At 46.8% G+C, this 18,536-nt stretch overlaps 1 protein-coding gene across 1 annotated transcript in view; it reads left to right on the top strand.

The window, feature by feature from the left end:
* Positions 1–18,536, top strand: part of DEPDC5 (DEP domain containing 5, GATOR1 subcomplex subunit) — a 159,907-nt gene that overhangs the window by 113,103 nt on the left and 28,268 nt on the right. The window contains 5 exon segments of the mRNA XM_017868941.1: positions 7,064–7,218; positions 10,281–10,358; positions 11,291–11,423; positions 13,483–13,591; positions 16,727–16,954. Of these exon segments, the coding sequence (XP_017724430.1) occupies positions 7,064–7,218; positions 10,281–10,358; positions 11,291–11,423; positions 13,483–13,591; positions 16,727–16,954 (703 nt within the window).

Below are 18,536 nucleotides of genomic sequence, written 5' to 3'. Positions count from 1 at the left end.
CTCACTCTGTCGCCCAGGCTGGAGTGCAGTGGCCGGATCTCAGCTCACTGCAAGCTCCGCCTCCCGGGTTTACGCCGTTCTCCTGCCTCAGCCTCCCGAGTAGCTGGGACTACAGGCGCCACCACCTCGCCCGGCTAGTTTTTGTATTTTTTAGTAGAGACGGGGTTTCACCGTGTTCGCCAGGATGGTCTCGAACTCCTGACCTCGTGATCCGCCCGTCTTGGCCTCCCAAAGTGCTGGGATTACAGGCTTGAGCCACCGCGCCCAGCCAAAACCCCATTTCTAATAAAAATAAAAAAATTAGCCCAGCATGGTGGCATTCACCTGTAGTCCCAGTTACTCAGGAGGGTGAGGGAGGAGAATTGCTGGAACCCGGGAAGCAGAGGTTGTGGTGAGCCGAGATCATGCCACTGCACTCCAGCCTGGGCAACAGAGTGAGACTATGTCTGAAAAAACCAAAAAAAAATTCTATCAGAGATAGTGAGAGCTCTCTGTACATACACAAAATTAAATTGTACTTTTTCTTTATGTTTATTTTTTATTGTGGTAAAATACACAGAACATAAAACTCGCTTTGTGTATTTTCTGATGTGCAGCATAGTGTGGAGGAGGGAGGCCAGTGGAGTCAGATGGCTGCTTTCTTTTTTCTTTTTTTTTTTTTAGACGGAATTTCACTCTCGTTGCCTAGGCTGGGTGCAATGGCACAATCTCGTCTCACTGCAACCCCAGCCTCCCGGATTCAAGTGATTCTCCTCCCCCAGCCTCCCGAGTAGTTGGGATTATAGGCATGCACCACCATGCCCGGCTAATTTTTTGTATTTTTAGTAAAAATGGAATTTCACCATGTTAGGCTGCTCTCAAACTCCTAACCTCAGGTGATCCACCTGCCTTAGCCTCCCAAAGTGCTGGAGTTACACTCATGCCTGGCCCAGATGGCTGCTTTCAAATCTTGGCCTCTATGCTATGTCAGGGAGCTATGTTAGTCCTGTGAATTAATCTTCTGAACCTGTTTCTCTATTTAAAAAAAAAAAAATTTACTTTGTGTGTTTCTTCATTTGTTAAAGGAAATAAAAAATAATTTCTTTGTAGGGTTGTTCTGAGGATTAGAAATAATATCCATTTCTCAGCTGCACGTGCTGACTGGCGCCTATAATCCCAGCGCTTCAGGAGGCCAGATTGCTGGGATCTCACTTTTTTTTGAGATGTAGTCTTGCTCTGTGCCCAGGTTCAAATGCAGTGGCGCGATCTCAGCCCACTGTAACCTCTGCCTCCTGGGTTCAAATGATTCTCCTGCCTCAGCCTCCTAGGTAGCTGGGACTACAGGCATGTGCCACCATACCCGGCTAATTTTTTGTATTTTTAGTAGAGATAGGGTTTCACCATGCTGGCCAGGCTGGTCTCCAACTCCTGACCTCAAGTGATCCGCCCGCCTTGGCCTCCCAAAGTGCTGAAAGTGCTGGGATTACAGAAGTGAGCCATTGCGCCTGGCCTAATTGTGTATTTTTGGTAGAGATTGGGTTTTGCCGTGTTGGCCACGCTGGTCTCGAACTTCTGACCTCAGGTGATCCACCCGCCTCGGCCTCCCAAAGTGCTGGGATTACAGGCATGAACCACCACACCCAGCCGTATTTTTTTTTTTTAATCTTATTGTGTGTCTATTTATTAGTAGCCTCACCTTTTTTGGAATGATGTAAGATATAAAAATATAAGTAACACCAGGCACAGCAGCCCACACATGTAATCCTAGCACTTTGAGAGGTGGAGGCAGGAAGATCCCTATTAGTCCAGGAGTTTGAAATCAGCCTGGGCAACACAGTGAGACCTTGTCTTTACAAAAAATTTTTTAAAAAATTAGCTGAGTGTCCTGGTGCAGGCCTGCAGTCTCAGTTATTTGAGAGACTGAGGAGGGAGGAGTGCTTGAGTCCAGGAGGTGGAGGCAGCAGTGACCATGATTGCGCCACTGCACTCCAGCCTGGGAGACAGAGCAAGACCTGTCTCCAAAAACAAAAAAAAAAGAAAGAAAAAAAAATATATATATATATGATGGACACATAGAGGAAGGAGGCTGCCTCTGTGACAAAATTCAGATCAATTGAGATAACAAATTCCAAGCACCTGCTGGGTGTAGGGCTGTGCCAAGTGCTATGGGAAATAACAGGGATGAATAAAATCCTTTATGAATATTAATGCCTGTCTTCTGCTCACCCCTAGATGGCAAGCTTCATGAGGGCAGAGAGAAGGTTTTAATTTGGGATAATATTCTCCTTCCCTGATCTTGACTTTGGAGAACATCTGAGCTGTGGGTCTGCAAGTTATTCCCAAGCTTTCCCTCTCTGTAAGGCATAGGGGATTTTGTCATGGATCCCTTGCAATGCCTCTGTCTGCCTGGCAGGAACTGAGTGACTGGAAAGCAGGAGCCCACTTAGCCCGTTTGTCTCCGGGTAAGACAAAGCAGAGTGTCATCCCTAGCAGCCTCCAGGCACAGTGGAGAGCTGGGCTGGCAGATCCAGCTGTTTCCTTGTAGCTGATGACCCTCCAGCATGAGTAAGTGGGGCTGTGACAAGCCCACGAGGTGCAAGGTAGAAGACCTGTGGGGGGCGCCTGTGGTGGGTGGTGCTCATCTCAGAGGCATCTCTAACAGGGCTCCCTCCCTCACTTTCTCCTGTAGCTTGGGAGTGCCAATACGTGGGGGGAAACTGGGGATTGGTGCTGCTGCTGCTGAGAGGTTTGGGTTTTTTTTTCCATCAAACACCAGACTTAGATTTTGCCATTTTTTCAATTAATGTCTTCTTTCTGTTCTAGGAGCCAATCTCGGGTACCACATTGCCTGGCTTCCCAGTCTCTTCTAATCTGTGACTGTTTCTCAGGCTTTCCTTTTTTTTTCATTTCTTTTTTTTTTTTTTTTTTTTGAGACAGAGTCTCGCTCTCGCTCTGTCACCAGGCTGGAGTACAATGGCGCAATCTCTGCTCACTGCAACCTCCGCCTCCTGAGTTCAAGCGATTCTCCTGCCTCAGCCTCCCAAGTAGCTGGGATTACAGGCGCACACTGCCACGCCTAGCTAATTTTTGTGTTTTTAGTAGAGACAGGGTTTCACCATGTTGGCCAGGATGGTCTCGATCTCCTGACCTTGTGATCCGCCCACCTCGGCCTCCCAAAGTGTTGGTATTACAGGTGTGAGCCACCGCGCCCGGCCCTTTCCTTATTTTTTTAAATGACCTTCACTGCCTTGAGGCGTCCTGGCCGGGTGTCCTATAGAATGTCCCCAAATCTGGGTTTGTCCACGTTTTTTTTCATGGTTAAACTAGAGTTACAGCTACTCAAAAAGATACCCCAGAGGGGAAGTGCCCTTCCCATCATGAGGTACCTGAGATCCACACAACATCACTGGCGACGATAACCTTCATCACTCGTTCATCACTTGGTTAATGTCATATTTGTTAGCCATATCCACTATGAAGTTACTATTTTTTCCTTTTTATACTCCATTTTTTGGAGGCACGTCACTAAGTCTAGCCTACTCTAAAGCAGAGGAAGGAGTATCTACATATGTTAAATGGAGTCCTTTTTGTGGACAATGTTCATAAGATTCTTAAGATGAAAGACATCTCCCTCTGCTTGGCTCTTTACCAGGCATCTACGTGAGACATCTGCCATTCCGTCCATCCCACCTGCCATTTATCTTTATTCACCACTGATCTTATTCCAAAAAGTTGCTTCATGTGGATCATGGAAGTAAATGCAGCCCTTAAAATAAAACATGACTAGATGGGGAAATTCAGGTAAAGAAGAAAATTAGACAGGATGTAATATAAGGCCTTGTAAAGTAGATAGAATTTTGTGCCAAATTCAGCTCTGAACCTCCTGGTAGCCACTGAAAAGTGGGAAACCTCTGTTCCAAGACTCAGAGTGATTATAAAATAAAGACAACCAGATTCCTTGGGAGAAGCATAACTTTTCCTGGTATTAAGATCTAAACAAAATGCCTTTTCTGTACGGCCCCTTAAAAGATAGACATTGTGTGATACATAGATAGAGCAGAGGTCAGGAAACTATGGGGCAGATCTGGTCCACCATTTGCTTTTGGAAATAAAGTTTTATTGGAATAAAGCCACGCCCATTCATTTACATATTGCCTATAGCTGCTTTCTCACTTTCTTAGTCAAATTTGAGTAGTTGTGATAGAGACCATGTGGCCCACAAAGCCTGAAATATTTACTCTCTGATCTCTTGCAAAAAATGTTTCCCAATTCCTGATCTAGAGGACAACGCCTTAACCACCCCCCACCCCCGCTCCCACCAAAATAGGACTGCAGGACTAATGTGCGTTTCTGGTAATGGCCTTCAGGTTAGGCTGGTAGAGCAATTCTCGTATAGTACATGAGAGAACCCCACTACAGAGGCCCAGAAGGCAATGCCTAAGAGCCACTCTTACATGCATAAGAGCTGGGTCTAGTCCCCTTTATTTAGCTTATTCTCATTTAAATTTACGGCATGGTAAACCTTACTGGTTAGAGGCAGGTGGTAATTGGTAATTGCAAGCTGTCTCTTGCTGCATTTCTCAGTGTGTTTATGGTGCCAGCAAAACCTGTGTGGTTTTTTTTTTTTTTAACAAATCATTGAGCCTGCTGTAGAACAGCAAAATGGTTCTATCAGAACCAGGAGGAACTTTACCCTCCAAGGGACATTTGGTGGTATCTAGAGACGTTTTTATTTGTCATAATTGGGGGCTGATAGGTGAGGAGGTATTACTAGTATCCAGTGGGTAGAAGCCAGGGATGCTTCTGAACATCCAACAATGCACAGGACAGCCCCCTACAACAAACACTTATCTCACGCCAGAGGGCAATAGTGCTGAGACTGAGAAGCCTTGTTTTATTTTCTTTATTTCATTTTATTTTATTTTTTTCAGACAGGGTCTCTCTCTGTCCCCCAGGCTGGAGTGCAGTGGCAGGATCCCGGCTCACAGCAACCTTTGCCTCCTGGGCTCAAGCAGTCTTCCCACCTCATTCTCCCAGGTAGCTGGGACTACAGGCGTGTGCCATCATGCCTGGCTAATTTGTGTATTTTTTGTAGAAATGGGGTTTCACCATGTTGCCTAGACTGGTCTCAAACTCCTGGACTCAAGTGATCTACTCGCCTTGGCCTCCCAAAGTGCCAAGATTACAGGTGTGAGCCACCACACCCAGCTGAGAAGACTTGTTTTAGAAAACAATTTTTGCTAACAAAATATCTGATAGAAAGATGCCTTCTGGAAGTACCAAAAAACCTCAAGTTAGGAGGTTCTAAGAGCCTTACACTTTTCCAGAATTGCTCTGAAAGGCTTAGTCATTCTCTTCATATACTTGCTATGAGTATAACCTTTGATGCATGCTGCTGGGCTTCCAAGGTGAACAGGTCATAATCCTCCCTCCAGGACCCTTAAAGGAGATACAACAACATTACAGGCTGGTCACAGTGGTTCACACGTGTAATGCCAGCACTTTGGGAGGCTGAGGCGGAAGGATCAGTTGAACCCAGAAGTTTGAGATCAGCCGAGGCAACATAGCTAGACATTCTCTACACAAAAAAAATAGCCACGTGTGATGGTGCATGCCTGTAGTCCCAGTTACTTGGAAGGCTGAGGCAGGAGGATTGCTTGAGCCCAAGAGTTTGAGGTTACAGTGAGATGTGATGGCACCACTGTACTCCAGCCTGAGTGACAGAAGGCAACCCTGTCTCTGGAAAAAAAAAGATACAACACCATTACGTGAGGCACAACTCGGCAGCTACCAGAAACTCATAGAGGTCCAGAGTAGAGAGGGAGATGGATCTGCTTGGAGCCTGGGGTGGAGTGAATCAGAGAACAGTTTGCTAAGGGAGCAGCGTTTAAAATGGCCCTAAAGATTGATGGGATTAGCCAGGTGTGTTGGCTCCCACCTGTAATCCCAGCTACTTGGGAGGCCGAGGCAGGAGAATCACTTGAACCCAGGAAGCAGAGGTTGCAGTGAGCAGAGATCGTGCCACTGCACTCCAGCCTGGGTGAGAGAGCAAGATTATGTCTTTAAAAAAAAAAAAAAAAAAAAAAGACTGATGGCTTTTTAGCCACTAGTTGTGGAGAAGAGCACCCCAGGGTGATATGGGGCACGTAGACAGGATTTATACACACAGGGTTTCATTTGGCTGGAAATATACACGTGGGTGAATGGTAGGCAGTGTGGTGAGATCTCACGTCAAGCCAATGTGGCGCAGGACCCTTGATGTCCTGTGAGTCGGTTTGCAGTGTGGGGGTTCATGGGGAGACTTGAAAGTTTTCAGAGTAACAGAAGGATGGGATTGGAACTGTTCTTAACAGATGATGCAAATAGAGCTGGCTCACAGGTAGGGTTTTTGAGGGAGAGGCCGAAATCAGGGGCCAGTTAAAAGAGTGTTACAGCCCTCCCTGGCCAGAGGAAGTACAGGCATGATTTAGAGATGCATGTGAATCTGCAGAGGGCAGGCCACAGGACTAGGCCTGTCTTTAGATGAAAAGCTGGAGAAGAGATGGCTCTGAGAGTTGAAGCTGAGCAACTGAAAGATAGAGGAAAGGAGGTTTGGGGTGGTGGGAAAGGGTGGGTCACAGTGGACAAAGGATGTGCATTGTGATGTTCACCTATTTCTCTCTAAATGTGGTCTCTCTTTCAGTCCTGCTGTCCTCATAAGGAGTAATTCTGACTTCTCTACTCTTTCTATGGAGATTTTTCTTTAGTGTAAATCTTGTTGTTTGAGGCAGGTATTGAAGCGATTTCTTTGGTCCTGGGGACTTACTGTGAAGAGTGGCCTATCGTCTGCCCTGGTTTGGAGGGTGGGAGTTCCCAGCTGCTCTGATAGAAGGCAGTGCACACAAGACTGGGTAGAGTCTCTAGACTCCTTTAGCTCTGCCACTAAGGGACCAAGGGAAAATGGGAATGAGAGGAATAGAAAGGATTGCATTAATTTTTATTTTTTGTGAAGGCTTATTGAGTGAATAAGCCAGTACAACTTATTTACTGTGTTTTCCTGTCGGTTATTTTGGGATTCAAGTATTCGTTTTAAAATCTCCTGCAGGTATCTGTGGACCAAACAGTCACTCCTATGTTGGACAGCACCAGTTTGGGCATAAGCACAGGCCAATCCGTGGACAGAGGCAACAGCCAGACCTTTGGGAACTCCCAGAACACAGGAGAACAGGGCTACTCCTCCACAAACTCCGGTGACAGCAGGTGAGATTCAGAGTGGCCAAACTCGTGTTCCTGGGGAGTAGGAACATTCTGATCTCAAAGGCTGCAGAGGCTGGAAGTCCAAAGCTCTGGGCCGAGTTCTGACTCTGCCACAAGTCACATGGGACCCTGGGCAAGTTAGTCCTTACCCACATCTGTATGGTGGGAGTAATGATCTGTTTCCTGCCGTCCTCACAGGATAGCTAAGAGGTTCCCACAGAGACATAGGAAAGTGTCAAGCGCCACGCAGGAGTACAGGGCTTCTGGAAGGGGCCCCTGCCTAATCTGTCTTGTTCACTGTGGTGCCTGTGGCACGATGTCTTGCATGTCATAGCATGCAGTCAGTAAGGAAAAGAACAAACAGTGGATGAATCACTAATTGTGGCCAAACATGACTGTTCTTCTGTTCCTTAGTGTCCGGAGGAAAAGGAAGCTGTCTGTACTTCATTTGCTCGAGCAAGTGCACCAGCTTTTAATGCTGTTGTCAATTCTGAGAAACCTTTTTATTTTCTTCCCAGCTGTGTTTGCTTTATAATAATTATGTCCCAGTCTATTCTTTTTTTTTTTTTTTTTTTAGACGGAGTCTTGCTCTGTCACCCAGGCTGGAGTGCTAGTGGCCGGATCTCAGCTCACTGCAAGCTCCGCCTCCCGGGTTCACGCCATTCTCCTGTCTCAGCCTCCCGGGTAGCTGGGACTACAGGCGCCGCCACGTCGCCCGGCTAGTTTTTTTGTATTTTTTAGTAGAGACGGGGTTTCACCGTGTTAGCCAGGATGGTCTCGATCTCCTGACCTCGTGATCCGCCCGTCTCGGCCTCCCAAAGTGCTGGGATTACAGGCTTGAGCCACCGCGCCCGGCCTTTTTTTTTTTTTTTTTTAAGAAGGAGTCTTGCTCATTGCCCAGGCTGGAGTGCAGTGGCGCGATCTCCACTCACTGCAAGCTCCGCCTCCCAGGTTCACGCTATTCTTCTGCCTAAGCCTCTCAAGTCGCTGGGACTACAGGCGCCGGCCACCACACGTAGCTAATTTCTTGTATGTTTAGTAGAGATGGGGTTTCACCATGTTAGCCAGGATGGTCTCGATCTCCTGACCTCATGATCTTCCCGCCTCGGCCTTGCCTCAGTCTGTTCTTACTGACTAAGCAGTCCTTGGCAAAATGATCTAAAGACACTTAACTTTTGTACCCCTGTCCCTGAGAGCAGAAAGTTCTCTGGGGCTGCTTACTTGACTGACCTCTGTCAGGAGTCACTCTGTTTCCCTTATGTCATAATTTCTGTGCTGGCTTAATCTTTGTCTCATCTACTGCAGCCTGTTCATTCTGGCAGTAGAGGTGAAGGTCACTTCAGAAGCAGGAGCAGGTCTGGACTTCGCTCTTCCCTACCTTCACTCATGCCCATATCCCCATCAAGCCTACCTGGCTTTTTGCTCTAGACGTGGAGGAGATTGGAGAGGCTGCCCATTGCATAGAAATTGAATGCATTTATCGGCTTCCTCATTGCTTACAAGGGTAGAACAGTAGGTTTTCTTTTGCTTTCAGAAGAAGTGAGGAATCAGGGTGTTTAGGCTGGAGGTGAAAAGACCAAAAATGACATGGCAGGTAGAATCAGGACCAATGACTGAAAAATACAGACAGCAGATGCTATTTCATGATGAAGAACTTACTAGCAGTGGGTCCTGCTGCATGCAAATGGCCTGCACTTAGAGGAGCCGAGTTCTCTGCCATTGAAGATGTTCACACAGATAGGACAGCCTCTTGCCCAGACTCGTGGTCTCAGCAGAGACTCAGGCGTTAGAAGGAAGTTCAAGGGTCTTTGAAAGCTTTTTGTAACCCTGAAATTCTGAAATGCTTCCAGTGATTTCTGGACCCTCTGAATAGTCATGAAGAGTAGTCTGGGACTGAGGAAAGGGAGAAGTTCAAAAAACTTGAGGAGCTTCTGGATAAGTCCCGCAACCGGCCTACTTTGATATGGTGGGTGGCCACTCAGCTGCTGAATATTAAGCATGTTTTAAGGGACCATCTTTGAGCAAGAATGTGGACAGCAGGTGGTGGAAAGGGCTTTGGAGAGAGACTGACCTGGATTCAAATCCACATCCTGGTACTTCCTGGTACTCTTTGACCTTCAGCAGTTCCTTTAGTCAGTTTCAAAGGGTTGGTGTCAATTATTTTAGTATTGTTTACCACTTTGGGCTTCATGTGTGTCAGCCCTGTACATGTGCTCAGCATCGTATAAACATTCGCCTCACATGAGCCCTCAAAGACAGGAGCAGCATTAACCCCATTTTTCACATGGGGGTACTGAGGCCAAGAGAAGCTCCATAGCAGGTTAGTGATGATACTGGGATTCCGTTCCCCATGCTCTTACAGTGTTACCTAGTCCTCTCTGGTCAGGATTCAATGAAGCTACCTGTGAAACGTTCTTGGGGCAAACCCAGAGCAATCCAGGAGGTTTCTTGGAAGTGGTTGGGCCTTGGGCCTGAGGAATATTATTAAAAGGAGAGATGCTTACTAAGGGCAAGTTTGGACACAAAAGTACTTTGAATTCTAAATGTGGACATTTTATTTTTTTATTTTATTTATTTATTTGAGACAAGAGTCTCGCTCTGTCACCCAGGCTGGAGTGCAGCGAATGGCACGACCTCAGCTCACTGCACCCTCCACCTCCTAGTTTCAAGCGATTCTCCTGTCTCAGCCTCCCAAGTAGCTGGAACTACAGGCGCACGTCACCATGCCTGGCTGATTTTTGTATTTTTAGTAGAGATGGGACTTCGCTGTGTTGGCCAGGCTGATCTTGAACTCCTGACCTCAAGTGATCCACCTGCCTCATCTTCCCAAAGTGCTGAGATTACAGATGTGAGCCACCAAACCTGGCCCTAAATGTGTACATTTTAAAATAGGAAACCCCCCATGAGATATCCCCCTGTTATAGCTGTTTGGAATTTACTAAAATGCCTTTAATGTCAACATTGTCCTGGTTTCTGGCTACATAAGGGGAGACTGTTCCTAATATTCGTGCTCTTGAATGCATACGTGCCATCTTGCTTTGCTGACCTGACACCTTGTGTTACAGCTCTCAGCAGCTGGTGGCAAGCTCCTTGACCTCATCCTCCACCCTGACAGAGATCCTGGAAGCCATGAAGCACCCCTCGTAAGTGGCTCATCACAGCGTAGGGTTGGAAGGTTCCCAAAGGCCTGGGCCATAGCCATGCTCAGGCAGTGTGGTTTGGTGGATTCATACATCACTGTACTTCTCACCAGTTTTGAGACCTTGGGCAAGTCGCTTGACCTTTCTGAGCCTCTGTTTCCTTGTTTGTAAGATAGGATTTTTTTTTTTTTTTTTTTTTTTTTTTTTTTTTTTTTTTTTTTTTTGAGGTGGAGTCTCACTCTGTCTTGGCTCACCCAACCTCCGCCTCAAGATGGGATTTTTTAAAAAGAGATATTTCAGAAAAGGAGTTAAGCCACAGGGTTCATGTAAAGATTCAATGAAATAATTATGTGAGGTACCTAGTATAATGCCTGACAAGTATAGGTATTCTCTGAATGTCAGTTCCCACCTTTTCCCCTCCCCTTCTCCTTTTCCCCTGTAACAACTTCTTTGATTTTTTTTTTTTTTTTTTGAGACAGAGTCTCACTCTGTTGCCCAGGCTGGAAGACAGTGGCATGATCTTGGCTTACTGCAACCTCCAACTCCCAGTTTCAAGTGATTCTATCGCTTCAGCCTCCCAACTAGTTGGGATTACAGGCACGCACCACCATGCCCAGCTAATTTTTGTGTTTTTAGTAGAGATGGGGTTTCGCTATGTTGGCCAGGCTGGTCTCAAACTCCTGACCTCAGGTGATCCACCCACCTCAGCCTCCCAAAGTGCTGGGATTACAGGCGTGAGCCACCGTGCCCGGCCCCCTTGTAACAACTTATTTTGTCCTCTCATGGGTATTTCTCTGAGTCTAGGAATAGCATAGGGACACTGCTTTATGGTATTAAATGCTCTAGTGGGAGTCCCTTCTTTTTCATCTTTCCTTCCACTTATTGCCACGGGGCACACACATCCCCTGCTCCCTGCTCACCACAATGGAACCCAGGACAGGAGTCCAGCTGCTCTCTGAACAGAAGGGCCTCTCACCGTACTGCTTCATCAGCGCAGAGGTGGTGCACTGGCTGGTGAACCACGTGGAGGGGATCCAGACACAGGCGATGGCCATCGACATCATGCAGGTGAGACAGCAAGAGGAGCCCACAGAGCTGTTTGCTTAGGTCCCGAAAAATCAGGGCCTGTCTTAGAAGCCATCGCCCTTTCCAGTAATGAGATCTACAGGTTGGGGTGAAGATTCATTTTTAATAAGTGGGAGGCCTTTCTGGAACTGATGAAAGAACAAGTCTTGCTTTGAAATACACTGTATCTTGACTTAAAAACCGTGCAGAATTTATTGTCTGAACTGAAATGTTTTGGACAGAATCTGTGCACTTATAAATCTCAGAGAAATCTCTATGATTTTTGGGGGAATGCCCTCCCTCTGACCTCAAGACCCCAGTTTCCCCTGGTCAATGCATGCTTATTCAAGACTCAATGCTGGATTCAAGGCTCTGCCCCACGGGCCTTCTGTCACCTTTTACTTACTCTGTCGGAGCTCTTAGCACAACAGCATGAAGATCTATCTGTCTCTCATTTGTCTCCTGCCTCAGCCAGCTCCTTGAGGGCAGGATTACCTCTTATTTTCCATTCTGTATCACCAATGCCAGGCATGTTGTTTGACACCTGGTAGGCACTTAGCACCATGCTTGCTGGATTTAATTGCACTGCTCAGAAGTGGAACTCTGGAATATGGCACAACTGGAACAACAAGGAAATGGGGAAGGGCCAGTTGACTGAGCCAGTTCATGCCATCCTGTCTATACAGGGGCCACAACTGGAAGTCAGTAATGTTTCCTCACCAGCTGGGTTGTCGTCATGGAAATGTTAAAAATCAGTAACTGATTTGAATAAGCATGTGATTCTCAGTTCTCTCTTTGAGGGTCTTGATGTGCTGTTTCACATAGCCTTTGCCGTATACACTCTCATCTCCCTGAGAATATGATTTCCTTATTCAAATAATGAAATGCTACTACAGAAGTTAAAATGAATGAGCTGAAGGTGCATGTATCAACATAGATAAATGTCAGAAGCATGATGCGGACTGGAAAACCAACTTACAAAATGATATTATAATATGCCCTTTATTTAAAAATTTAAAATCCCAAAAGAATACCTTATATTCTCTATCATACATTTTTATATAATAAAATTATTTAAGAATAATATTACACTAACCATTTATTTCTGGGGAGAGGAAGATTAATGGGAGTGGGAGATTCTATGGAGATTTCTTTTTTTTAATAAAAATATCTGAAATCAGTATAGAGAAATGTCAGATTTGTGAAAGCAGAATAGTGGTATATGTGGATTTCATTTTTTTTTTTAGACAGCCCCGACCTTCCTTTTCTAGCCCAAAGTGCAACAGTGCTAATCTCAGCTCATTGCAACCTCCGCCTCCTAGGTTCAAGTGATTCTCCTGCTTCAGCCTCCCGAGTAGCTGGGATTACAGGCATGCACCACTACACCAGCTAATTTTTGTATTTTTGGTAGAGACGGGTTTTCACCGTGTTGGCCAGACTGATCTCGAACTCCTGGCCTCAAGTGATCCACCCCACCTCAGCCTCCCAAGGTACTGGGGTTACAGGCGTGAGCCACTGCTCCTGGCCATCTGAATTTCTTTTTTTTTTTTTTGAGACAAAGTCTCACTCTGTCTCCCAGGCTGGAGTGCAGTGGCCGGATCTCAGCTCACTGCAAGCTCCACCTCCCGGGTTTAAGCCATTCTTCTGCCTCAGCCTCCCGAGTAGCTGGGACTACAGGCGCCCGCCACCTCGCCCGGCTAGTTTTTTGTATTTTTTTTTAGTAGAGATGGGGTTTCACCATGTTAGCCAGGACGGTCTCAATCTCCTGACCTCGTGATCCACCCGTCTCGGCCTCCCAAAGTGCTGGAATTACAGGCTTGAGCCACCGCGCCCGGCCCATCAGAATTTCTTTATGCCCTTCTGCATGTTTGAAATATTTGTTGATGATATGAGTTTACATTTTAAAATATAATATATATCAAGTATGACATGTCTAATCTGGGGGTGGAGGGTAGGGTCTCCTCAGTGCTCCTGTCACTCCCTTGTCTCCAGAGCATGACTGAGGGCTGCCCCTTCAAGATGCCCCTCTGCAGGAATTTCAGAGTTTCAATGTCTCTCCTAGAAAATGCTGGAAGAGCAGCTCATCACTCACGCATCTGGCGAAGCCTGGCGGACCTTCATCTACGGCTTCTATTTCTACAAGATAGTAATGGAGAAAGAGCCCGACCGAGGTCAGAGCCGAGGCGAATGCGGTTGCCCACAGGGGCAAGTGTTTTTCCTGGTGACTTGCTCTTTCACATGGTGGTGCTTCCTGAGCTGCATGTGTGACTTTGTATTATAAGTTGACAGATCTGTCGAATTCCTTGAGCCTTTGTACTTAATATAAGCATAGCCAGAGTGACAAGCATTTCTTAAGCTACAGTGTGTTCTTGGTGAGAACAGTGTGGGTCAAAGATAAAGCTAAAAGAGGCCGAGGGACCTGGTGTGAGAAAATTCCCACACATCAGTTTTTGGTAGCTGTTTTTAATTAGAGCACCCCACCCTCTTGCCCACCCAGCCCAGGTGGTTCTGGTTATAATATCATGGACTCCAGTCTGTGATTCATAGCACTTTTCACTTGCTGGATCTCCAGTTCAGACTCCATTTCTATACCCAGGAAGACTATCAAGCCCTAGCAAGTTTTCCAAGTAATATTTTAAGTATCTGTGGGGTTTTTTTTTTCCTTTTGTTTGTTTTTTTTAAATAATGAGAAAAAGTAATTCCCCAGAGGGAAAACTCTTTTAGCATGGTCAGAACTGGTTCACATAACTGGAGGCACCCCGGATTCAGACCAGCATCTCACTGGGTATGGTGGCTCATGCCTGTAATCCCAGCACTTTGGGAGGCCGAGGCTGGCGGATCACTTGATGTCAAGAGCTCAAGACCAGCCTGACCAACATTATGAAACCCTGTCTCTACTAAAAAATACAAAATTAGCCAGGCGTGGTGGTGCATGCATGTAATCTCAGCTACTTGGGAGGCTGAGGCAGGAGAATCACTTGAATCCAGGAGGCAGAGGTTGTAGTGAGCCGAGATTGTGCCACTGCACTGCAGCCTGGTTGACAGAGTGAAACTCCGTCTCAAAAACAACAGCAAGCCGGGCATGGTGGCTCACGCCTATAATCCTAGCACTTTGGGAGGCCGAAGCAGGTGGATTGCCTGAGCTCAGGAGTTCAAGACTAGCCTGGGCAACACGATGAAACCCCGCCTCTACTAAAGTACTTGGGAGGCTGAGACAGGAGAATCACTTGAACCCGGGACGCAGAAGTTGCAGTGAGCCGAGATCATGCCACTGCACTCTAGCCTGGGCTATAGAGTGAGACTCGGTCTCAAAAAAAAAAAACACAGGCCAGGTGCAGTGGCTCACGCTTGTAATCCCAACACTTTGGGAGGCCAAGGCTGGCGGATCACGAGGTCAGGAGTTGGAGACTAGCCTGGCCAACACAGTGAAACCCCATCCCTACTAAAAATAAAATAGCTGGGCGAGGTGGTGGCCACCTGTAATCCCAGCTACTAGGGAGGCTGAGGCAGGAGAATCTCTTGAACCCAGGAGGTGGAGGTTGCAGTGAGCTGAGATCGCGCCACTGCACCCCAGTCTGGCGACAGAGCAAGACTCTGTCTCAAAAACAAACAAAAAAAACAGCAACAACAGAAAACCAGACCAGCATCTCCAGTACACCTATAGCAAAAGGGGACCTTGCCTGTTCTAGAAGTGACTCCTATCCTGCAGACAAATGGCTTCTCTGCCTCTGGGTTTAAAGAATCAAATATGGCTGGGTGCGGTGGCTCACGCCTGTCATCTCAGCACTTTGGGAGGCCAAGGCGGGTGGATCACCAGGTCAAGCGATCGAGACCATCCTGGCCAACATGGTGAAACCCCATCTCTACTAAAAAATACAAAAAATCAGCTGAGCGTGGTAGTGCACCCCTGTAGTCCTAGCTTCTTGGGAGGCTGAGGCAGGAGACTCGCTTGAACCCAGAAAGTGGAGGTTGCAGTGAGCCAAGATCATGCCACTGCACTCCAGCCTCGTGACAGAGCGTGACTCCATCTCAGAAAAAAAAACAATCTTACATGAGATGAAGCAGCTAGTGCCACTCCCTGTGCTCTCTTGTTCAAGAATATGGCAGAAGTGGACATGTGTGGGATTTTTTTCCTTGTAGCTACAAGTATATCCATTGACACTTTTCCCTTTAAATTATATGTTTGACCAGTAGATATCTATCTTACCTTCAAGTTGAAAACATACCAGGTTACTGTTATATATACTGAAATTTGAGGTATGAAACTGATCATAAGGTCAAGAATGGTGGTGGCTCATGCCTATAATCCCAGCGCCTTGGAAGGCTGAGGTATGAGTATCTCTTGAGGCCAGGAGTTTGAGATCAGCCTGGGTAAGCAACATAGTGAAACCCCATCTCTACAGGAAAAAAAAAAAAAAAAAAAAGAAAATTGGCTGGGCGTGGTTGTACATGCTGGTCTTCACAGCTACTCAGGAAGCTGAAATGGGAGGATTGCTTGAGCCCAGGAGTTTGAGGCTATAGTGAGCCGGGATTGTACCACTGCACCGAAGACTTGGCAGAGCAGTGCAGACCCTATCTCTAAGAGAAAAAAAGAAATAAACTGAGAATAAAATATTTTTTAGGGCCGGGTACAGTGACACACACTTGTAATCCCAGCACTTTGAGAGGCCAAGGCAGGTGGATCACCTGAAGTCAAGAGTTTGAGACCAGCCTGGCCGACATGGTAAAAATCCCATCTACTAAAAATACAAAAATTAGCCGGGCGTGATGGCGTATGTTGCTACTCAGGAGGCTGAGGTAGGAGAATCGCTTGAACCTGGAAGGCGGAGGTTGCAGTGAGCTGAGATCGCACCATTGCACTCCAGCCTGGGCGTCAGAACAAGACTCAGTCTCAACAAAAAGAAAAAAAAAATCTATATATATTTTTTACATTGAAGTTCGCATGATATAAAATTAACCATTTAAAAATGAACAGTTCAGGGCGTTTAGTACATCCACAGTGTTGTGCAACTCTCACGTCCATCTAGTTTCTGACCATGTTCATCACCCTGAAATGAAACCCCATCCCCTTAAGCAGTCACTTTCCAACTCCTCCTCCCACCCCCGGCAACCAGTAATCTACTTTCTTTCTCAAAGATTTGCCTATTTGCTGTGTTTCACATAAATGGAACTATACAGTATGTGGCCTTTTGTGTCTGACTTCTTTTACTTAGCGTGTTTTTAAGATTTATCAAGTTATAGCATGCATCATTAAGAAAATAAGCATTTGTGTTGAGTACTCCTTCTCTCCCCTCCACTTTTCCCAGTGGCCATGCAGCAGCCTGCCACCACCTGGCACACAGCAGGAGTGGATGACTTCGCCAGCTTCCAGCGCAAGTGGTTTGAGGTGGCCTTTGTGGCAGAAGAGCTTGTGCATTCTGAGATTCCTGCCTTTCTCCTGCCCTGGCTACCCAGCCGGCCAGCCTCCTATGCAAGTAGGCACAGCTCCTTTAGCCGAAGTTTTGGAGGACGGAGCCAGGCAGCAGCACTTTTAGGTACATGTTCAACCCAGACGAGGTCTGGGGGTGTGCCAGTGGGTGGCTGCGGGAAAGTAGTGGCCAGCCAAGGGAACGATGCCACATGAACCAGGATTAGAGTCGCTGAGGCTGTCACAACGGCCACCGTGTCTGTCCGCACTGTTGGCTCCCTTGCTGACTTCCACTTGCTGAGTGGTTTTATGATTGTCCCAACCAACAGACAGTATTTAGCACCTCTCAAATCAGAACATAGTGCCAGACCTGCTCGGATAGGAGAGAAGAAATATGTGGCCAATTTTCCCGAGAGTGCTGTAGGATATAGGAGATGTGAGATAGTGCTCACTGTACCAGCTAGTTCCTGCCAGAGGCCTTCCCTACAACCATAGCATTCTACGATCTCAGAAGAGGAAGGAACCTAAAAGTTCATCCATTCCAGACACTCATGCAGAGCAAAAGTCTCTCTCTCTCTCCTCTTCCTTTCCTCCCCAAATGTGCTTACCATATTGAAGTATATAAACTGAAACACTTCCCTCCTTTCCACCATTCCTGCAGCTCTAAGATGGGGGTGAACACCTGCTTATTGAAAGGCGATGACCTCTGATAGGAAATGGGGAACTTTGCCCTAGGGGACCTGACTAATGGGTTGAAATGTGAACTTCTTTAGAAAATACCTGCTCTGGGCAAAGACCATGAGATTTATCTTAAGGGCAAGTTGGAGGATCCTGAAAACCCTCTGAAAGGAAGAAAGCAAATAGAACATAGACCAATCTCCAGGGAAATTCCATGTTCTGCTTTGTTTGCCTGTAAACGCCCAGTTAATTGGAAATCTTTTCTAGCTGGTAAAACAGAGATGTTAATGGTCATCAAAGTTTCTAGATCCAGGCCGGCACGGTGGCCCACGCCTGTAATCCCAGCACTTTGGGAGGCTGAGGTGGGTGGAACACTTGAGGTCAGGAGTTTGAGACCAGCCCGACCAACATAGTGAAACCCTCTCTCTATTAAAAATACAAAATTAGGTGGCTCATGCCTGTAATCCCAGCACTTTGGGAGGCTGAGGCGGGCGGATCACGAGGTCAGGAGATCGAGACCATCCTGGCTAACACGGTGAAACCCCATCTCTACTCAAAATACAAAAAATCAGCGAGGTGTGGCATTGTGCGCCTGTAATCCCAGGTACTTGGGAGGCTGAGGCAGGAGAATGGCATGAGCCCGGGAGGCGCAGCTTGCAGTGAGCCAAGATTGTGCCTTTTACACTCCAGCCTGGATGACAGAGTGAGACTGTGTCTCAAAAAAAAAAAAAAAAAATTTAGGCCAAGCGCTGTGGCTCATGCCTGTAGTCTCAGCACTTTGAGAGCCTGAGGTGGGTGGATCACCTGAGGTCAAGAGTTCGATACCAGCCTGGGCAACATGATGAAATCCCATCTCTACCAAAATTAGCCAGGTATGGTGGCAGATGCCTGTAATCCCAGCTACTCTGGAGGCCGAGGCAGGAGAATTGCTTGAACCTGGGAGGTGGAGGTTGCAGTGAGCTGAGATCACACTATTGCACTCCAGGCTGGGCAACAGAGCGAGACTCTGTCAAAAAAAAAAAAAAAAAAAA

This window comes from Rhinopithecus bieti, unplaced genomic scaffold (assembly GCF_001698545.2).
Source record: "Rhinopithecus bieti isolate Rb0 unplaced genomic scaffold, ASM169854v2 scaffold_4666, whole genome shotgun sequence".
NCBI classification, from domain to species: Eukaryota; Metazoa; Chordata; class Mammalia; order Primates; family Cercopithecidae; genus Rhinopithecus; species Rhinopithecus bieti.
Note: the sequence above shows the minus strand (reverse complement) of the source record. Positions and strands in the feature narration are given on the sequence as shown.